Source organism: Symphalangus syndactylus, chromosome 10, assembly GCF_028878055.3.
Source record: "Symphalangus syndactylus isolate Jambi chromosome 10, NHGRI_mSymSyn1-v2.1_pri, whole genome shotgun sequence".
Classification (NCBI taxonomy): Eukaryota; Metazoa; Chordata; class Mammalia; order Primates; family Hylobatidae; genus Symphalangus; species Symphalangus syndactylus.
The window spans coordinates 89,673,820-89,697,031 of record NC_072432.2 but is presented as its reverse complement, the minus strand read 5'-3'; the positions used below and the strand labels follow the sequence as shown (position 1 = coordinate 89,697,031).

The 23,212-nt window shown below is 41.7% G+C and overlaps 1 protein-coding gene and 1 non-coding gene across 11 annotated transcripts in view; both read right to left on the bottom strand.

Annotated features, from left to right (window-relative positions):
- Positions 1-23,212, bottom strand: part of LIMA1 (LIM domain and actin binding 1) — a 106,464-nt gene that overhangs the window by 64,446 nt on the left and 18,806 nt on the right. For 7 of the 10 annotated variants that reach the window (XM_055294890.2, XM_055294892.2, XM_055294896.2 and 4 more), the window contains exon 2: positions 5,465-5,606. In XM_055294890.2, the coding sequence (XP_055150865.2) occupies positions 5,465-5,583 (119 nt within the window). In that variant the 5' untranslated portion in view covers positions 5,584-5,606. Of the gene's footprint in view, positions 1-5,464; positions 5,607-6,514; positions 6,620-23,212 lie in introns of those variants that run through there. The other 3 variants (XM_063610508.1, XM_063610507.1, XM_063610506.1) reach the window with 3 other exon arrangements.
- LOC129492364 (U6 spliceosomal RNA) lies at positions 13,354-13,462 on the bottom strand. The gene has a single exon (XR_008660826.1). It is a non-coding gene; the product is annotated as a U6 spliceosomal RNA (small nuclear RNA).

The following is a 23,212-nucleotide window of genomic DNA, read 5'->3' as shown; positions in this document are numbered from 1 at the left end:
GACTGTTATAGAGGCTTCGTCAGAGAAATAAGCCTGCAGCTATAAAGGACCATGGGACACAAGCTCTGATGCTAGAAAAAGTACTCTTCTATACATACGAACACAAAATGCACTGTTAACAATTAGAAAGTAAAGCTGACTTATCTACAAACATCAGCTAGATTAAGCTTCCTCCAAACACCACTTTCATATTAATCTCTGATCAGAGACCTCCTAAGTTTTCCTACTGTTTTTAGCTAGGCTTGTATAGGACTCACTATTTGCAAACCCCATAATATAAAGCCACTAGGTGTTGGAAACAGATATTAGTATATGCTTTGTGGAAAATAGTCCTGTAGTCTACAGCCATACCACCCTCAATGCACCTGATTTCAACTGATCTCAGAAAATAGTCCTGCAGTCTTCTTTGGGAAGCTACAGTGAGTGAACCTTACAAACCTTAAGTAATATTAGCAACGTGTTTCCACTGAGTATAAAACCTAGAACAGAAATCCAGGCTGATTCCCTGGTTTTCACTCCCTTCAGTATACACCACCACCTGTCCTACTTCTATGCCTTTACCTCCTGTTGCTCCCCATCCTCTGGAATGTCTCCAGCATTCTCCAAGCCTACCAAATAACTCTATTCATCTTTCCAAACCAGTTCCATATGTTAAGCACATCAGAAGAAAAATACGTGACAGGAGCAAACTCAAATATTAACTTGAGCAGGTTATTTCCTTTACCTCAGTTTTCTCAACTATAAAAGAGGGGTAAAGCCCCTTCCTCATATAGTTTGTTTTTGTTAGGATTCAAAATAGTATATATTTCTTTTCTTTTCTTTTTTTTTTTTCTGAGACGGAGTCTCACTCTGTTGCCCAGGCTGGAGTGCAGTGGCATGATCTTGGCTCACCACAACCTCCGCCTCCCAGGCTCCAGTGATTCTTCCACCTCAGCCTCCCAAGTAGCTGGGGTTACGGGTGCACACCACCACCGCCCAGCTAAATTTTTGTATTTTTTTGTATTATTATTATTTTTTGAGACAGAGTCTCCCTCTATAGCCCAGGCTGGAGTGCAGTGGCGTGATCTCGGCTCACTGCAACCTCCGCCCCCCGGGTCCCAGTTAAGCAATTCTCCTGCCTCAGCCTCCCGAGTAGCTGGGATTACAGGCGCAGGCCACGAAGCTAATTTTTGTATTTTTTAATAGAGACAGGGTTTCACCATGTTGGCCAGGCTGGTCTTGAACTCCTGACCTCATGATCTGCCTGCCTCAGCCTCCGAAAGTACTGGGATTACAGGCGTGAGCCATCACACCCAGCCATTTTTTTGTATTTTTAGTAGAGATGGGATTTCACCATGTTGGGCAGGCTTGTCTTGAACTCCTGACCTCAAATGATCCACCTGCCATGGCCTCCCAAAGTGCTGAGATTACAGGCATGAGCCAGTGTGCCCGGCCAAAATAGTATGTGTTTCTATCAAGGGTCTAGCATGGTGCCTGGCACACTGATTCTAATTAACGGGTTCAGGATTGATAGTTTTGCAATCCTTTCAGCCTTCATGGAGAAAAGACAGTGAACCCAGTATACCATGAGAAGGACCTGTGAGATCCCTCTGCACTTTCTCTCTACAAGATTAAGAAGGCCCTAAAGATGAAGCCTTTTCCAACTTCTTAACTCTCCTTAGTGCTACTATAGGACCCAAATCCTAATGAGAACTGGCTGGGCTGGACAATGACAGAATCGAGTGGTGAGAAAGGCACTGGAGAAGAGGTGAGAGCCTCACTGAAGTGACTGAGTTGGGCAAGGAAGAAAGTGAGGCCAGGAAGAGGACTGACATCCAGGGCTGGGTGTCCTGGTGAAGTCAAAACACAGGGTCACTGGGAATAAGAGTTAAACAAGTAGAAAAACAGGAGGCTCCAATCAAACAGTAGGTTCTCCAAATGCACCATTTCAGAGAAGGATTCCGAGTGATGACAGGTTGAGACTGGAGGCAGAGGCATGGGAGACAACATGCAGGTTGCAGAAACAGGGAAGATCAAGAAATTATGAGTCCAGGTCGGGTGCAGTGGTTCACACCTGTAATCCCAGCACTTTGGGAGGCTGAGGCAGGAGGATCTCTTGAATCCAGGAGTTCAAGACCAGCTTGGGCAACATAGTGAGACGCTGTCTTTACAAAAATAAAAAATTAGATAGGCATGGTGGTGCATGCCTGTGGTCCCAGCTACTTGAGAGGCTGAGGCAGGAGGACTGCTTGAGCCTGGGAGGTCAAGTCTGCAGTGAACCATAATTGCACCACTGAACTCTAGCCTGGGTGACAGTGTATGACCCTGTCTCAAAAAAAAAAAAAAAAAAAAAAGAGAGAGAGAGAGAAAGAAAAGAAATTATGAGCCCAAAGTATCAGACAGGTCACTGATGTGGAGGACATTTAGACACATGTGTTAGAATCTTGTCGGGTTTTCTCCCCTATCACTTTTTTTTTTCTTTTTTGGTTGTCACAGTGTCATGGGTTCATTTAGAGGAGGCATGATGATGAATATCCTGCACGGGGAAGATCTGCTTTACCCCAAATGCTATAGCACCCCCAGTGAGAAACACTAAAAAAAAAAAAAAAAATGATGCTAGAAGCCAGTGTCCCCTGGAGGCTGGCACGCCACTGCAATGAAGGGGAGGATAAGAGTGCATTATAGTTAGATGTGAGCCTGAAAGCAGGCACAGGAAACAATGAATGGGAAACAGTATTGGAGATATAGGAGAGTAGCAACCCTGGCCCCCAAAATATTTCAGGGAAGCATGTGCAGAAGGAGCAGGCAGCCAGGCCGGGCGTGGTGGCTCACAACTGTAATCCCAGCACTTTGGGAGGTCGAGGTGGGCAGATCATGAGGTCAGGAGTTCAAGACCAGCCTGACCAATATGATGAAATCCCATCTCTACTAAAAATACAAAAATTAGCCGGGCATGGTGACATGTGCCTGTAATCCCAGCTACTCGGGAGGCTGAGGCAGGAGAATCGCTTGAACCCAGGAGGTGGAGGTTGCAGTGAGCTGAGATCGCACTATTGCACTCCAGTCTGGGTGACAGAGCGAGACTCTGTCTCAAAAAAAAAAAAAAAAAGAAAGAGCAGGCAGCCACTGCTCAAACACAGAATGCATGTCATGCATGTCAAGGGAAAGCCAAGTTTAGTTAAAGACAGGTGGGGTGGGGCTAAGGAGGGTGAAAAGGGTAAGAACGTAGACAAGTTTCTCTGCAGAACAGGGAGTCTCCAAGTCCCATAATCACACTTCAACACCATCTGATATCCTTCCCTTTCCCTCTATTCCTGTTCCTCCTTGACCCCCAACAGCTTTCACTTGGGTTCCCAAGAGAGCCTCATAAATTGTCTCCATGTTACCAATCTCTCACCTTTCTAATATAGCTTTACACTGTTGCCAGAAGCCTCTTTCTAAAATACCAGTCTGATCGTGTCACTCTCCCCACATGAAAACCAATTGCGTTCCCTGGTTTTCTTACTAAATCCTACCCTTAGCAGAGCATCCGAGGTCTTCCATCTGGCCCTAAATGAATTACACCAGTTCCATCTCCCTTTTATATTTTTCCATGCCAGACTGCTTGCTTTCCTATTCCCTTTATTCATGTTCGGCTTCCATAATCCTTTGCTTCAATCTCCTATCTTAGACTCGACTCATTCCACTTCAAGTTCACTGCTTTGACTCCACAAGTCCATCCCTTCCACTACCACTGCTTCTTAAACTTCCCTGAAGGTAAAAATTACCTGGGATACTTGTTAAAAACATAATTTCCTGGACTCTATCCACACATAACGAATCAGAATATAGGATGATTTTAAAACATGTCCAGGCCGGGCACAGTGGTGCGTGTCTATAGTCCCAGCTACTCAGAAGGCTGAGGCGGGAGGATTGCTTGAGCCCAGGAGTTTGAGGCTGCAGTGAGCTGTGGTCACACCACTGCACTCCAGCCTGGGTAGCAGAGTGAAACCCTGTCTCAACATTTTTTTTTTAATTAAAAAAATTTTAAATGTCCAAAAAATTCTGACATTCCTCCTATCAGAGAAGGTGGAGTTGAATTGCCCTTCCCCGAAATGAGTCAGCTTTAGTGACTCACTTCTAATGAAGTGAATGTGGTAAAAGTGATACTGTATGACTTCCGAGGCTAGTCATAAAAGGCAACACAACTTTGAACTCCCTCTTGTGTTCCCTCCTTCCCTCTCTGGATGCTTGCCCTGGGAACTGAGCCACCAAGCCAAACAGCCACATGGAATGGCCATGTGTAGGTGTTCCTACCATGGCCCCAGCTGAGATCCCAGATGACAGCATCAACCACCTGACTTGTGAGTGAGCCAGCCTTTTGATGATTACGGCTCCCAGCCTTTGGGCCACCCTGGCTGATGCTGAGTAGGGCAGAGATCCTGCCCAAACTGGAGATTCAAAAGCAAAATAAATGCTGGAATTATTATTATTATTATTATTATTATCATTATTTAAGACAGAGTCTCGCTCTGTCGCCCAGGCTGTAGTGCAGTGGCACGATTTCAGCTTACTGCAACCTCCGCCTCCTGGGTTCAAGCAATTCTCCTGCCTCAGCCTCCTGAGTAGCTGGGACTACAGTACAGGCATGTGCCACCACGCCTGATTAATATTTGTATTTTTAGTAGAGACAGGGTTTCACCATGTTGGCCAGGCTGATCTTGAACTCCTGACCTCAAGTGATCCACCCGCCTCAGCCTCCCAAAGTGCTGGGATCACAGGCGTGAGCCACCGCACCTGGCCGGATGTGTTCTAATAAAGTTTTATTTACTAATCAGCAGCCAGTGGGCTGTAGTGTGCCTGTGTAGGATGCACTTTTCAGCAGAACTTCGTGCAATGATGAAATGTTTCTGTGCTGTTCAATACGACAGTCACCAGCAACAAGTAGTTACCGAGCACTTGAAAAGTGATAAATGCAGCTGGTAAACATTTAAAACTAAATTTTAAATGTTATTTAACTTTAACGTAAACTGAAATAGCCACCTATATAGTGGCTACCACATTGGAAAGTGCAGGTACAGAGAGTGCTTAATGCACCATTCAACCAAATCAAAACTTGCCTCAAAACTCATCTCAACCAGAAAGCCTTCCTGATGAGCTCCTGTTCATGATGCTCTGTCTCTTATTCTGTACCTAATCCTCACTCCTATTCATTTTAGACTTGCTGATATTTTGCTTTATAATTATTTCATAGTTATCTTTTTAAAAATAATTTTTGTGTCTGTAACTGTTTCTTCCACAAACTAAACAAAAATTCAAAGAATAGAATGTATCTTCTGATGATTACCCTCCTCCCCCTTCTCCACAGTGCCTCATATAGTGTTTAAAATCCACGAGGCACCCAATAAGACCATTTTACGTTATGTACTTCCTTCACCAGTTTCCCTGACAGGTGGCAATGTGTGCTCCAGACAGATGGTCCTTTTGGACCAGGATCAGCACTTACTTGGAGAATATTTCCACAATAGCCGATGACTTGTTCTTGTTGACAAGAGAAAGTTCTTTGGCCGTTACCCTCAATGATAGTGAGGTCCATTGCCGTCTATTAAATGGAGTTGATTCCATCTTGTCTACAGACACTGAAATACCTATGCAATAAAGAAAGTCAGAACATTAGACACAGAAGAGGATTCTGTGCATCCAAGGATTGACGGTGGTGTGGTAGAGCCCTAAACTTGCAGACCACACTCCTCCACTGTTCTCCCCCAAACTGTGTAACTTTGGTCAAATGATCCAATATCTTTGGGTTGTGGTTTCTTATAAAAGGAGGCTACCCCAGATGAACTTTAAGGTCCCTTCCAGTTCCATTTTATGACTGACCCCACTGTGCAAATATCAATTGGCCTTTCCCTGAACTGAAGTCTGTTCCAAAGTCACATTTGGAGTGAAATGTTTCCCTCTTCTGAGTTACATCCCAGGGGAGGTACAATCAACATCTCAGTAGAGCCAGGTCCAAATTAGTTTCTACCTACATTCAAGTTTCTTTTGGCTGCCCTCTCTCCCCAAGCTCTGCAGCACTGGCCACTCAGTGCCACGGAGAGAGCTGGGGGTGCAGCGTGGTATAATAGGACGAGCAGGGCTTTAAGGTGAGACAGACTTCGGGGAAATCCTAACTTTGTTACTTTGAACATATTATGTAATATTTTCCATTTCACTTTCTTCAGCTAAAAAATAAGGATAATATCTACCTTTAGGAGGTTTTTATATAGATTTAAGGAGATAATATATTTAAAATACTAGGTATGTTACAGTAGTATTAAGAACATTTTAAGTATAATTATTATCATTGACTCTTGTTATAATTCTCATTTTAAAGCCTTTATCAAGGAGAAGTATAATGTACTTTAAGTTCAGGATGACAAACCCTCTTTTCTAACATCCTTTTCAGCCAAAGAATACATAAAGCCATACCCTTGATATCCCCCAGTCCCTACCCATTAATCTGGATCGTTTGGTTATTTTGCCCCACTAATTACCAAAGGAAAGGAGTTCCAACCTTTGTCCAGAAGAGGTGAGATTAGAAATGAGTCAACAGTTTCCTTATTTGAAGAGTGAAAAATATAAAGTACCACTTTGTTTCTGATCCAGGAGTCTTGAAAACTAAAAAAAAAAATAATAAAGTACTGCTAATTCACAGCTTACCAGAAGTAAAAGAAAAATAAAGTACTACTTGCAGCTCTTGGCAACCGAAGAGCATAACTGATCTGGTAGAATGTATGGTTCATCAGGTACTGCTTTCAAGGTTAGGGTATTTAAATCCAGCAGCTCAAGCTGCCATTTCACATTAAAAGTCCTGGGTCAGGCTGGGCGTGGTGGCTCACGCCTGTAATCTCAACACTTTGGGAGGCCGAGGCGGGTGGATCACTTGAGGTCTGAGGTCAGGAGTTTAGGACCAGCCTGACCAACATGGTGAAATCCTGTCTCTACTGAAAACACAAAATTAGCCGGGAGTGGTAGCGCATGCCTATAATCCCAGTGACTTGGGAGGCTGAGGCAGGAAAATTGCTTGAGGCAGAGGTTGCAGTGAACCGAGATTGCACCACTGCACTCCAGCCCGGGCAACAAGGGCGAAGCTCCATTTCAAAAAAAAAAAAAAAAAGGTCCTGGGTCAGATATGGTGGTTCATACCTGCAATCCCAGCACTTTGGGAGGATAGCTTGAGGCCAGGAGTTTGAGACCAGCCTGGGTAACATAGCAAGACCCCCTCTTCTCTACAAAAAATTAAAAATTAGCTGGGCGTGGTGGCACACACCTATAGTCCTAGCTACTAGGCCCAGGAGTTGGAGGCTACAATGAGCTATGAATTGCGCCACTGGACTCCAGCCTGGGTGACAGACCAAGATGTTCTAAAAAAAAAAAAAAAAAAATTCCTGTGATGCAGAATAAGCAATGGACGATTCTAAAAGACCACCAGTACTGTTCCACGTGTAATATTTGTTCTTCCAGTGAAATCCTTGTCGGAAAATAATACTAGTTTTGTTAATATGTTTTAATCCTCATGTTGGAAGGCATAGTATGTCCTTTAATGGTAAGGAGCTCTGGGTTAGAGACAGATAAGTCTAAGTGGGAATGTTGGCCTCATCACTTAATGAAAAGTTTCCCTAAAACTTGGATTTCTCATCCATAATAATAGCATTTACTTCACAGTATTCTTACGAGAAATAAATAAGATAAAGAAGAAAAGACCCTGATACAGAATAAGTAAGCAATAAATGTTACTGTTTAGTGTTTTTAATGTTTTCTTCCTGGACAAAATAATCGTAATTCTATACATGTACTTTGCAATAAACTGGAATGTACCAAATAATACATGATACCTATTTGTCTATCTGGTATTAAACTGGCAGACTCACCAAACAATGCCAGCCCCTTCTCTAAGATGAAAAAGACACAGAAGCAACAAACATTTCAGCTAAACTTAACTATATAAAACTATCATAGTTTTTTTAAAACTCTGTAAGGCAAGTTAAGGAAATGCTAATGAATGCTTTAAGATATTATTTGGTAGAAATATACTACCAGTATAGCTGTGGGTATAAATACTGTCAGTTCTTCCATAAAGATCAACTCTGGATCAAAGGGAAAAAATATATACAAGATACGTTTGCAGGCCAGGCACGGTGGCTCACACCTGCAATCCCAGCGCTCTGGGAGGCCGAGGCAGGCAGATCACTTGAGGTCAGGTGTCCGAGACCAGCCTGACCAGCATGGTGAAACTCAGACTCTACTAAAAATACAAAAATTAGCCAGGTGTGGTGGTGCATCCCTGTAATCCCAACTACTTGAGAGGCTGAGGCAGGAGAATCACTTGAACCCTGGAGGCAGAGGATGCAGTGAGCTGAGATCGTGCCACTGCACTCCAGCCTGGGTGACAGAGTGAGACTCCATCTCAAAAAAAAAAAAAAAAAAAAAAAAAGGTATGTTTCTAAAAAAGGAAAAGGATTTATTATTTGAGATACCAAGCACGATAAAGAAAAAAAAGGTTAACTCCCAAGTCTAAGTCCGTGGTTTTGATTACTCCCAGCCAGAAAGTTAAGGAAAGTCAGAACATCTATTGTGGTATACAGCTAGGAGAGGCACACCTTACACTCAGGGAATGAGATGACTCTCACCCTGACCACACTTGTCTCCACAGAAGCATAATGTTATTTCTTAGTAATGTGATTAATACCTATGAAACAGATAAAGGTGAGAATCAATACATGATTTTTGACAGACTCTGGTACTAGGTTATTGAATAACTACTTCCTATGAGATGTAGGGAGATGTCCCTGCCTGAATGGTGTACATAATCTACTGTGCTTGCGGACATGCACACAAATATTTATAGTACAAGACAGAATGTGGTTAGAGGCTATGCATGGTCTAGGAATACAAGACCTGATTTTCTGGCTTTGTAAGAGGGAAAGGAAAAGATATCAGATGACTTGGGACTTACAGAATGGGCAGAATTTCATCAAAGTGAAGGCAGGAGGAGGAAGGGGAAGAATAGCATTAGCACCTTTGGGGAGTGAGTTAAACTCTAGGTGCAAGAGAAGTTGAAGATAGACAAGACTTGGCCGGGTGCAGTGGCTCACGCCTATAATACCAGCCCTTTGGGAGGCTGAGGCAGGTGGATCACCTGAGGTCAGGAGTTCGAGACCAGCCTGCCCAAGATGGCGAAACCCCATCCCTACTAAAAATACAAAAAATTAGCTGGGCATGGTGGCATTCGCCTGTAATCCCAGCTACTCGGAAGGCTGAGGCAAGAGACTCGCTTGAACCTGGGAGGCGGAGGTTGCAGTGAGCCGAGATTGCGCCACTGTACTCCAGCCTGGGCGACAAGAGCGAAACTCTGTCTCAAAAAAAAAAAAAAAAAAAAAAAAGACATAATGGGGCCTGACTGGGAAGAAAACCATGCTAAGGAGTTTGGGCCATATTCCAATAGTGGGAAGAAGTAACCCGTGAGTGACCGGAGATTAGGTCTAATCTTAATGTGCTATTTACTTAGCACATGCATGGTTTTACAACAAAAAAAATTTCTGAGCCTCAATATCCACACCTGTAAGATAAGATCTCTGTAGTGGATTAACCACAGTCTCTCTGGTGGAACATAGAAAGTTTCTGAAAAAGCACGTAACATGACTAACATCATATTTTAAAATATTATTCAGCAGTGGTGTGCAACTTGCTAAGAGGAAAAAAGACTGGAGTCTAAATTACTAGTCAAGAAGATCCTAAAACTAAGTGAGAGGTAATCAAGGTTTAAATTCGTAAATTAACTAGGGTAGGTGGAAATGGAAATGTGGGAAGAGAGAAATTGACAGTTCTTAGAATAAAATGAACTTAGGGTAAAAGAGAATCAAAGCTGGCATCATCAAACCTGAATGATGGAAGGCTGTTGATTCCATTAACAGAGACAGTAAATATAGAAAGAAGAGGGAAAATGATGAGTGTCGATTTACACATGTTGTGATATACATGTCAGCAAGAGAAATCCAAATGATATACAATAGGAAACTACAAATTCAAAGCTAAAGTTAGAAATCCGACTCTTGGAAGATTTTAAGACACTAACTTTACGCTTTGCATATATCTCAATCCTCACAATCATTCTACAGGATTGGTTTTATTGTCTTATATTTATGGTAACGAAATTGAGATTCAGACATATTAACTTTACAAAGATCACTTAGCTATAAAGTAGCAGAGCTGGGATTCAAACGCATATTCTGTTTGATTCCAAAGTCCATTTTCTTTCAACTACAATTAATGAAGAATGATTAAAACCGCCACTTTTAGCCAATGTAGAAAACCAGGTAGAAAAATCCCTGAACCACCTAGCTGAAAACCCATACAAATTATTTTTCAGTAAGAGAATAGTGGTGAGTATCTTCCCAGAGTGGTGAATATCAGAGATAATAATTTCTGCTTTCAGGGAAACTTAAAAGTTATCCTGGGCCCACTTGGAATACCCTCCATTATAGTAACTGGCTTTCATTGGCCTGCATTAAAGGTGTGGTATTGGCGCCGGCACGGTGGCTCACGCCTGTAATCCCAGCACTTTGGGAGGCTGAGGCAGGCGAATCACCTGAGGTCAGGAGTTCCGGACCCAGTCTGGCCAACGTGGTGAAACCCTGTCTTTACTAAACATACAAAAAATTAGCCAGGCATGGTGGCAGGCGCCTGTAATCCCAGCTACTTGGGAGGCTGAGGCAGGACAATTGCTTGAACCCGGGAAGCAGAGGTTGCAATGAGTCGAGATCATGCCATTGCACTCCAGCCTGGGCGATAGAGTGAGACTCTGTCTCAAAAAAAAAAAAAAAAAAAGAAAAAAAGGTATATTATCTTTCCCCACCCATACAGTCTGTCTCAGATATGAATTCCATTTTCAGACTTTCAGACTCCAAAACCCATTCTCTTCAGTCATATGCATTCTACTACCACATGAACTGTGAAGGAAGAACTGCTGGATTGGAAGACAGTCGGCTGCAAGAGTTAAAGGAAACATATAACAAAAATAAACACAGATTTTTAGCTTCAGAGACTAGAAGGATCGTCTCATGACAAATAAATGGTATACATAGAAAGGGGAACAGTTTGCTGAGAAGGAAGATGCCTTCAGTTTCAGATACAAATGGTAGATTTTTTTCATTAAGAAAGTAGCTTGGAAATCAAGTAACCAAATCCCCTTTTTTTTTACAGTGAGGAAACTGAGACGCATAAAGGTCCAATCATTTTCCAAAGTCACCAGCTGGTTAGTATTAGAGCTAGAGTTCTAACTCCCAGGATCAATGTTCTTTTATCAAACCAGGTAGCTTGAGATGGGCCACTAAACTGTCCTAGGGTAAGCTGTAGCTTGGAGATAAAGATCTCTCTAACAAAGGTCCTTGAAAAGTTGAAGAGTGACTCAGTGGGAAATCTGCCCCAGGTATCTGCTTCCTCAAGCTATTGCTTAGGGTGAGGCCAGTAACTGCTCCAAGAAACGTATTCTAATAAATTCATTTACAGACTCTCCTGACCAAGGAAACTGTCTCTCAGAAACCAGGCTTGGACAAAAACAGCCAGGCGCGGTGGCTCATGCCTGTAATCCCAGCACTCTGGGAGGCTTAGGTGGGTGGATCACTTAAGTTCAGGAGTTCGAGGCTGGCCAACATGGTAAAACCCTGTCTCTACTAAAAATACAAAAATTAGGCAGGCATGGTGGTGCATGCCTGTAATTCCAGCTACTCAGGAGGGTGAGGCAGAAGAATTTCTTGAATCCAGGAGGCGGAGGTTGCAGTGAGCTGAGATTGTGTCACTGCACTCCAGCCTGGGCAACAGCACAAGACTCTGTCTCAAAACAAAACCAAAAAAAAAAAAAAAAAAAACACCAAACCAAACCAAAAAATAAATGAGCTGGCCCTGCAACCAGCCCTCCCCAAGCCACTAATAAAATCCTGTTCTTACATATCCGATCTCAGTGGCCTCCTCTCTTTTTTTTCTCCTGAGCCGGTTACTTATTCAAGCTGTATGGCTTCCTGAACATAGCCTCAAAAAATTAGAACAAAGTAAAACCTACAAACTCACTTATGAAGAAAAATGGGCCACATGTGGTGGCTCATGCCTGTAATCCCGGCACTTTGGGAGGCCAAGGCAAGCAGATCACCTGAGCTCAGGAGTTTGAGACCAGCCTGGGCAACATGGTGAAACCCTGTCTCTACAAAAAAAATACAGAAGACTATCTGGGCATGGTGGTGTGTCTGTAGTCCCAGCTACTCAAGAGGCTGAGGTGGGTCACTTGAGCCTGGAGGTTAAGGTTGCAGTGAACTGTGATCACACCACTGTACTCAACCTGGACTATAGAGCTAGACCCTGTCAAAAAAAAAAAAAGAAAAGAAAAAATAAAAGAAAAGAAAGGAAAGAAAGAAAAGAAAAACATTATTTTTAAGAAATAGATTGTAGAGTTTTAAAGTTTTTCTACCAACAACTCTTCCCAATTTGAATGTCATCAGGTAAAAGGGAGCAATTAAAAGAAAAAAAAAAAAAAACCTAAAAAACTTCAAGCTGCAAAGGGAATTTTAAACAAAAGCAACATGAAATACATTGCTACGTAATGTTTTTTCAGAAAATTACATTTCTAAGTTTATATTTCTGTACAAAAATAGTGACTAAATTCACATTCTTGAACATTTTTTGAGAGTTAATAGCTATTTTTTTTTGAGATAGAGTCTCACTCTGTCACCCAGGCTGGAGTGCAGTGGCGCAATCTCGGCTCACTGCAACCTCCGCCTCCCAGGTTCAAGCAATTCTCCTGCCTCAGCCTCCTGGGTAGCTGTGATTACAGGCACGCGCTACCACACTTGGCTAATTTTTTTTGTATTTTTAGTAGAGATGGGGTTTCACCATGTTGGTCAGGCTGATCTTGAACTCCTGACCTCATGATCCGCCCACCTCGGCCTTCCAAAGTGCTGGGATTACAGGCGTGAGCCACCGTGCCTGGCTGGAAGTTAATAGTTCTTTAACCTTTTTTTTTTAAACTTTATTTATTTATTTATTTATTTATTTATTTATTTATTTATTTTTTGAGACGGAGTCTCGCTCTGTCGCCCAGGCTGGAGTGCAGTGGCGCAATCTCGGCTCACTGCAAGCTCCGCCTCCCGGGTTCACGCCATTCTCCTGCCTCAGCCTCTCCGAGTAGCTGGGACTACAGGCGCCCGCCGCCACGCCCGGCTAATTTTTTTTTTGTATTTTTAGTAGAGACAGGGTTTCACCGTGGTCTCGATCTCCTGACCTCGTGATCCACCCGCCTCGGCCTCCCAAAGTGCTGGGATTACAAGCGTGAGCCACCGCGCCCGGCCATTAAACTTTATTTTTTTAAACATGGACTGCTTCACAAATTTGTGTGTTAACCTCACACAGGGACCATGCTAATCTTCTCTGTATCATTTCAACTTTAGTATATGTATGACTGAAGTGAGCACTCACCTTTTATTCTGAAACAATTTCATACATAAGAGTTGCAAAAACAGTACAAGAGTTCCCATATACATTTCACCTAGCTTTATCTTATATTACCATAGTACAATTAGCAAAACTAAGAAATGAGCACTGGTACAATATTATTAACTATAGACTTTATTGAAATTCCACCAGTTTTTTCATTAACGTCTTATTTCTGTTTCAGGATCACACACTGCATTTAGTTGTCGTGTCTTCCTAAGTCTCCCCCGATCTATGACAGTTACTCTGCTTTTCCTTGTCTTTCATGACCTTGATATTGTTGAAAGTATTGGTCAGATATTATGTAGAATGTTCCTCAATTTGGGTTTCTTGGTTTCTCCAATAAAATAGAATCAAGACTCCTTGGAGAAGCGGTTGATTCCAGAGCTGGGGAAGGGCAAATACAAGATCAGCCTGGAATATCTTGCAATACTCAAAAAACAAACAAACAAAAAAAGTTTTTTTAAAAAACATGATGTTTTCTCAGATTAGATTGAGATCATAAATGTTTGAAGGGGGGGAGGGATAGCACTAGGAGATATACCTAATGCTAAATGACAAGTTAATGGGTGCAGCACACCAACATGGCACATGTATACATACGTAACAAACCTGCACGTTGTGCATATGTACCCTAAAATTTAAAGTATAATAATAAAATAAAAAAATAAATGTTTGAAAGGAATAATCCAGAGTTGATGTGCCCTTCACAGTGCATCATATCAGAGGGTACATGATGTTGATGTGATGTCTTTCATGACATTAGCTTTGATCACATGGTTAATGTGGTATTATCAGGTTTCTCCTCTGTGAAGTTATTATTTGTTTTCCCTTTGTAATTCATAAATATTATGAGGGAGAACTTTGACTCTGTTTCTCCTTAAACTTTTTCCCATTAATTTTAGCATTCATGGGTGTGTCTTGCTTATGACAATTATTACTGGTATTCTAATGGTGATTTTCTGTTACTCTCATCCTTTCTACATTTATTAACTGAAATTCTTCTATAAGGAAGATTTGTTCTCTCTCATTTATTCAACCATTTACTTATTATTATTATTATTATTATTATTATTATTATTATTATAGAGATGAAGTCTCCCTATGTTGTCCAAGCTGGTCTCAAATTCCTGAGCTCAGATGATGTTGAAGGCTGAAAGAGTGAGGGTCGTGATCAACTCAGTATACCACTGAAGGCTATATGAGTAAACAGCAAACTGTTCTCATGAATGCAGAATGTTGGCAAACTGACAAATTGCATCTGCCACCCAGAAGGAATGCTGAGGGCAGTCACACCAGCAGTGTTTCTTGTGATTAGGCATAATTGATACCTGTTAACAGTAATATGAACCTGTGATCAATTAAGCAGCTGATCAATTGTTACCTCCTCCTCCCTGCTCTTTCTACTCAATAAATACAAAGGGCTGTGGAAGCTCAGTGGGCTGCCTTTGCTCACTAGAAGCAGGGAACTCTCTTTTTCTTCCTCTGGCCCCTTCCTTTAAAATAGTTACTTTTGTTTTAAGTTTTCATTTCTGCTTTCCACACCCTTAGTTCAGTCTTATAATGACAGTCTCAAGTAGTAACTGTCATGGCGATGGTCTCAAGCAGTAACCTCGGCAGTATGCCACAAGATGATCTTCCTGCTTCGGCCCCCCAAAGTGCTAGGATTACAGGCATGAGCCACCATGTCCAGCCCAACCATTTATTTATATTAGGATGGTTTCATAGATAGTTATTTTATTCCCTGTGTTATAATCCAATACCATCCTTATTTTATTGCTCAAATTATTCCAGCTCTTGGACTTTTCTGGCTTGGCTCCAGTGTTCTCTCAACTTGCCCTGTTTTTTGTTTCGTTTTTAGCACTTCCTTACTTTCTAGCACTATAACATGTTCCAGGCTCGTCTTGTATTTACTATGCCTCAGCCCTGGGATCAACTATTTCCCCAAGGAGCCCTGTTTTCTTTTATGGGAGAAGTTAACATCTGGGCACTACTAGTTATGCTCATTACCACTGAGATGTCACTGCTTCTAGGCTCTCTTAGTGGACAAAACCAAGAATTATATGTATGTATACTGGCCCATGTATACACACTATTTGTGTGTGTGTGTGTGTGTGCATGACAGAATCCACTGTCACCCAGGCTGGACTGCAGTGGTGCAATCACAGCTCACTGCAGCCTACCTCCTGAGCACAAATGATCCTCCCACCTCAGCCTGCCAAGTAGCTGGGACTAGACACATGCCACCGTGCCTGGCTAATATTTTAAATTTTTTTGTAGAGACAGAGCCTCCCCATATTGTCCAGGCTGGTGTCAAACTCCTGGGCCTAAGTGATCCTCACGCCTCAGCCTCCCAAAGTGCTGGGATTATAGGTGTGTGCCACTGTGCCTGGGCTATACGCACACATTTCTTTGTTTAGCTCTGTATCTACCTATACTTTTTTTTTTTTTTTTTTTTCTGAGACAGAGTCTCGCTCTGGAGTGCAGTGGTGCGATCTTGGCTCACTGCAACCTCTGCCTCCCGGGTTCAAGCAATTCTCCTGCCTCAGCCTTCCGAGTAGCTGGGACTGCAGGCATGCGCCACCACATCCGAGTAATTTTTGTATTTTTAGTACAGACAGGGTTTCACCATGTGGGCCAGGATGGTCTCGATCTCTTGATCTCGTGATCTGCCCACCTTGGCCTCCCAAAGTGCTGGGATTACAGGTGTGAGTCACTGCGCCCAGCCCTATACAAATTTTATAAACTATAAATTCATACTGATATTTCTGACTCCAATCCAGCATCACAAGGTTCATTCTAGTATTCCCTCTTGGCTTATTTGTAACTTCTTTCTCTGATAGTAAAAAGCCTAACCCCACAGAACTTTGATTTCTGAAAAGAGATCTAGAATCTCTAAAATTATGCCATAACCAGCTTCTCCTCCCATGATACACCATATATTTTTTTCACTCCATTTGAAATGTTATCCTGTACTCAACCTGTTCACCTTAAAAGACTCAAGTGAAAGAACACACATAGCCCTTTTCCAAACTGCCCTAGCCCTATTCCTAGTCAGCATAAGTCACTTCCCCTGCCTTGTAATAATTTCATAATTCCTACTCAATAGCAAGATATTTGAAGTCAGAGGACAGATCTACTTTGTCTTTTAACCTTCTGACATCTAGTATTTAATACATTGCTTTCTAAATAGAAAGAACTCTATAAATATGCCTTCCATAAAATTACACATAGCTTTGTTTTATCTGAAACACAATTAGTACAGAAACTGAATGTTTATCCTGCAGTCCCAAGACTAGTTATGAGGAAGCATACATTTTTCAGAACTGTGAATTACCCAGTAATTTTAGCTTATTCAAACTCTCATATAAACTCACAATATAAAAAAATGGAACCACTAAATAACATCAAATATTATACATAAAAAGCTTACTCTATTATTCAGAAACATGATGATAGACAAGTCTGCAGGCATGTTAGAATAATCACTGCTACTGTTCTTGGAAGAGCTTCAGGTATGTGTAGAAACATGAATCTAGACAATAGGACAATTGTAACATTGACCAAATTCCCAGGGGTCAACAAGAATGTAAATGTTTACATCAGGACAGACTCACTTCAATAATATTTGATCTCTTTATCTCCTTTTAAGGATATTTTGTGCCTTCAAAAACACTAAGACCCAGAGCAAAAGCAACAAAAACGAGGCTGTGTAATTGAGAAGCAATTCCACTTTTCTATTTTCTTGCAGAATCCTCTTTTCCTAACTCCACTCTTACTCCCAGGAATCAATAAAGGATCAGTTTCTCTCCATTCTCTGAGCGAGCTCACTTACTCTCAACTCATCAAAAGTCACTTATTCCACATGATTCCGAAAGCTGGATCCTAAGGCCTAACTTTCCTGGCTTCCACTCCTAGAGTTTCTTTTTTATTTTTTTAGACGGAGTTTCACTCTTGTTGCCCAGGCTGGAGTGCAATGTCACAATCTTGGCTCACTGTAACCTCTGCCTCCTGGGTTCAAGTGATTCTCCTGCCTCAGCCTCCTGAGTAGCTGGGATTACAGGTGCTCACCACCATACCTGGCTAAGTTTTTGTGTTTTTAGTAGAGACGAGGTTTCACCATGTTGGCCAGGCTGGTCTCGAACTCCTGACCTCTAGTGAGCCATCCACCTCGGCCTCCCAAAGTGCTGGGATTAGAGGCATGAGCCACCGCGCCCAGTCCAGTCCTAGAATTTCTACTCCATGCTGGATAGTTTCATATGTCCAATATGCAACATAACATAACCCAAATCATATGTATTATCCTTTCTTAACCTCTCCTCTTCAAATTAAGTTCATTTAATTACAAGTCATTTTTCTCCAAAGAATTAGTATATGAATTTTTGCTTACATCAAATAAAATAACACAGAACATAGTATAACAAAATGTACACAAAGTTTAACGTTAAAAAGAGAACTTACAGGTTCTCACTGGGCCTCTAATTGTGGTGACATGTGCAAATTTCTTTACTTCTCTGAGGCATATACCATCACCCACCCTAGCTAGTCAAAAATTCTATATAAAATGCCTAACACAGGGACACATTTTGGAAAGAAAATAGCAAGAGGCTAAGGACATGGGGCATGGATTAGAATCTAGCTGTTGAGATCCCTCACCACGAACTAGCTGAGTGATCTTGGGCAAGTTATTAAACTCTGAGTTTCCTCATCTATAAATTGAGGATAAAAGAAACTCCTTCATTGCGGCAAGAATTAAACAAGTTCTTAAGTGTCAAGTATGTACAACTCTACTAGCACCCAATAAGAGCTTAAGAAGTCATTTATTGGCCGGGCGCGGTGGCTCACGCCTGTAATCCCAGCACTTTGGGAGGCCAAGGCGGGCGGATCACGAGGTCAGGAGATCGAGACCACGGTGAAACCCCATCTCTACTAAAAATACAAAAAGATTAGCCGGTCGTGGTTGCAGGCGCCTGTAATCCCAGCTACTCGGAGAGGCTGAGGCAGGAGAATGGTGTGAACCCGGGAGGCGGAGCTTGCAGTGAGCCGAGATTGCGCCACTGCACTCCAGCCTGGGCGACAGAGCGAGACTCCATCTCAAAAAAAAAAAAAAAAAAAAGTCATTTATTTTTATTTACTTATCAATAAATGCTATTTTACCCCTCTCCCTGCTTTATTTTGTCTTTTGCTTTTCTGACATCTAGTATATTGCTTTCTTTCTTTTTTTTTTGAGACGGAGTCTCGCTCTGTCACCCAGGCTGGAGTGCAGTGGCGCAATCTCGGCTCACTGCAAGCTCCGCCTCCCGGGTTCACATCATTCTCCTGCCTCAGCCTCCCGAGTAGCTGGGACTACAGGTGCCCACCACCATGCCCGGCTAATTTTTTGTATTTTTTAGTAGAGATGGGGTTTCACCGTGTTAGCCAGGATGGTCTCCATCTCCTGACCTCGTGATCTGCCTGCCACGACCTCCCAAAGTGCTGGGATTACAGGCGTGATAGTATATTGCTTTCTAAATAGAAGGAACTCTATAAATACAGCTTGAATAAAATTGGACAAAGCTTTGCACATATGGACTTTGCACAAGCTTTTCCTCACATCTTTAGGTATGCTCAAGTTATTTCTTGATGCAAGCCATTCTCTGAGCACACTACTCCCCCCGAGGACACCGCTGCCCTCTGTCTGAAAATGCTTGAACCTCCCTGGCCTTCTGCTATGGGTCCCAGCTGGGGTGACACTTTCTTCCAGATGCCTTCCCTGGCCCCTCAAGCTTGGGCTAAAAGGTTCCCTGTAAGTTCTCAAAGTATTAGACCTATCCCTACCTGATCAGATTGTAATTTTTTTTTTCTGAGACAAGGTCTCACTCTTATCTCCCAGGCTGGAGGGCAGCAGTGATGTGATCATAATTATTGCAGCCTCCAACTCCTGGGCTCAAGCGATCCTCCCAGCTCAACCTCCCAAAGTGCTGGGATTACAGGTGTGAGCCACTGTGCCTGGCTCACACTGTAATTTTTTAAAATCACACTGTATTTTAACTTGCAGAACAGTGCCTGACACATGGGGGGCACTCAAGTATTTGTTAATGAAGAGAGGGATCCCAGGCATCTGAAATAATTTTTTGCATTCAGCTATTTTTACAGACTAGTGTTTTTGGGGAAAAGAAATCAAACAATAGAGTAGGTTGTATATGTTTATTCCAAAATAAATCATTCCAAGGTATGGGAAACCAGTGGAAATAGCCATCAAAAAAATGGTCTCCAGTATTCTACTAAGGTAGAATAAAACTGAAACCAATCAATATTGTTTTAGTTAACTCCCTCTACTGAGATAATTTAGGTGTTTTCTTATAAATGCTAATGAATAACTATTTGGCTCTACAGGTAACAAAGCCAAATAGTAATTTTAGAAACCAAAAGGAAGATGAGAAATAAAGGGGGAAAAACACTTAATTCAGTTGGTCACAAATTTGAGTATACATAGAATTACTTAGGAAACTTGTATACAATACTGATTTTTCAGGTCCCATCCCATGATTCTGATTCATTAGGTCTGGAGAAGGGCTCAAAAAACCCACATTTTAATAATAAGAACCTTGAAGCAACTCTAGTGTCAGAGGTTCCCTCATCAAATGCTGGAAAGCACTGAATTAAAGGGTTTAAGGCCGGGCACAGTGGCTCATGCCTGTAATCTTAGCACTTTGGGAGGCTGAGGAGACAGGACCGCTTGAGGCCAGAAGTTCCAGACCAGCCTAGGCAATATGGCAAGACCTGTTCTCTGTCAAAAAATAAAATAAAGTAAAATAAAATAAAATTAAAATTAACTGGGCATGGTGGTGCATGCCTGTGATCCTTGCTACTTGGCTGAAACAGGAGGATCACTTGAGCCCAGGAGGTCAAGGCTGCAGTAGGCCATGATCACACCATTGCACTCCAGCCTGGGCAACAGAGCAAGACTCTGACTCAAAAATAAATAAGTAAAGGGCTTAAGACCTACATGTATTCTAAGAAAAACAGAAAGACAGCAACATAAAATATTTGTATATTGCCCACTTCAATTTTATGTTGCCATTCAAATTTGACAGTGTAAGGAAAATGGCTGCTCTTTAAAAGTACACTGAGGTTTGGACAAAAATAAATCTGAGACACTGCACTGATTAATTCAATCTGCCTAATTTGATGCCCATCATCTAGGTTCACCTAGTACTTCTCTGTCCAGACGGCACAAAATCATTGTGTTAAAGGAATGACTCATGATAATAAAATTGAGTTATTCTCATTCTTTTTTCAGGTTTGTTGCTGAATTTAAAATGCTGCTTGAGAAAAGAAGTTTAAAAAATAGAAACTATTTTATTTTTATCTACTGAATAAGAGGGCAACTATAATTTACTGAGAGGTCAAAGTTAAAGCAGGGAGCCAACAGGCTTGTGCTCTCATCTTGAATCTGCCACTAATTAGTGGTATGGCCATGAACAAGCCACTTCTCTGGGTCCTCTTTCTTCTTGTGCAAAATGAAGGGGTTAAAATAGCCTAGTGTTTTTCTAGCTGCAGGTCACAATTAGTGAGTTGTGAAAGCAACTTAGCGGTCAGAACCAACATATTTGTTTTCATGAAAAAGAACAGAATGCAATCGAAAATGTCAAAGTGCATCAGACATAGTACAGGTAGATTTTTTTTAAAGTTTTTGTTTCAGTTATTTGTATATGTATAAACTGAGTAGGAATGTAAAATATTTCTTAGTGTGGAGTATACTTAAAATATAGTTTGACAAGTGTTAGCGAGGATGTGGAGAAACTGGAACCGTTATACACTGCTGGTGGGAATGTAAAATGGTGCAGTCACTTTGGAAAACGGTCTGGTGGTTCCTCAAAAGATTAAACACAGAGTTACCATGGGATCCAGCAATTCCATTCCTGTGTATGTGTCTATGTGTGTGTATGTGTGTGTGTGTGTATATATATGTGTATATATATATATATATATACTCAAGAGAAATGAAAACACATGTCCACACAGAACTTGTACACAAATGTTCATCAACTGATGAAAGGATGAACGAAATGTGGTATACCCATACAAGGGAATATTATTCGGCTATAAAGAGTAATGTAGTGCTGACACATGCTACAACATGGATGAACCTTGAAAATATTAAGCTAAGTGACAGGAGCCAGCCACAAAAGACCATTTACTGTATGATTACATTTATATGAAAGGTCCAGAACAGGCAAATCTATAGAGACAGAAAGAGAATTAGTGGTTGCCTGGGACTGGCAGTAGGAAGACAAAGAACTGACTGCTGATGGGTATGAGTTGTCTCTGGAAGGTGATAAAATGTTGTAAAATTGATTATGGTGATGGCTGCACAACTGTGTGACCATATTAAAACCACTGAACTGTGCATTTTAAATAGGTGAATTGCATGGTATATAAATAATTTTTCAATAAAACTTTATAATTTTTAAATGATGGCTTGAAAATCATTAGACTAGATGACAGATGATCACTGAGGTCCCTGAGAATTCTCATGTGGCCCCCCACAGGGCTCACCTTGCCCACCCTTACCCCATGACCCTCTGGAGGCAGGACAGTAGAATGGAAATACCAGCTGGTTCCAATTCCCATTCTAGTGCTTACCAGATGCATGGCAACCTCTCTGTACTTTATTTTCCTTCTATTTAAAAGGAAGATGATAAATCTGCCTTATGGGGTTGTTTTAAACTAAAGGAGACAATAAATGTACAACAGTGCCCGGCACATTGCTTGAGGTCAGAGGCAGATCTTGTCAGTCTTCACATGCTTCAGAGTCTAAGCCACATTCAATAAACATTATTCTAAAGGTTCAGTTAATAGAATTCCTATTTGGGTTTAGTTTATTTTATGTGTCATATTGACTTAACAAGGTTTAGATCAATAAGGCTGTGATTAAAAATAATTCATGGCCAGGCACCTGTAATCCCAACACTTTGAGAGACTGAGCTGGGAGGATCACTTGAGTCAACAGTTCAAGATCAGCCTGGGCATGATGGTGAGACTCCACCTCTACAAAAAATTTTAATAATTAGCCGGGTGTGGTGGTGGGCGCCTGGGGTTCCAGCTACTTGACAGGCTGAAGTGGGAAGACTGCCTGAGCCTAGGAGATTGAGGCTGCAGTGAGCTGTGATGGTGCCACTGCATTCCAGCCTGGGCAACAGAGTGAGACCCGTCTCAAAAAAAAAAAAAAATCAAAAATGTTACATTTGCTTCAGCTGTTTGACTTTTTAGCTTGAAAGTTGCTCTCATTATTTAAAACATGGCTGGCCAGGGCGGTGGCTCATGCCTGTAACCCCAGCACTTTGGGAGGCCAAGGTGGGCAGATCACCTGAGGTCAGGAGTTCCAGACCAGTCTGACCAACATGGAGAAACTCCATCTCTACTATAAATACAAAATTAGCTGAGCATGGTGGCTCATGCCTGTAATCCCAGCTACTTGGGAGGCTGAGGCAGGAGAATTGCTTGAACCAGGAAGGTGGAGGTTGTGGTGAGCCAAGATCACGCCATTGCACTCCAGCCTGGGCAACAAGAACAAAAATTCCATCTCAAAAAAAAAAAAAAATTGCTCATCACTATATAATGGAAGTAGTAACATTAGTTGAAGAGAAATCGTTTCTTTAAAATATCAACATTTTTATTTCATAATTATTAGAAAAACTACCCATTTTGTAAACTGTTTTGAGCACTTTGACCAATTATTTTCTGTAGT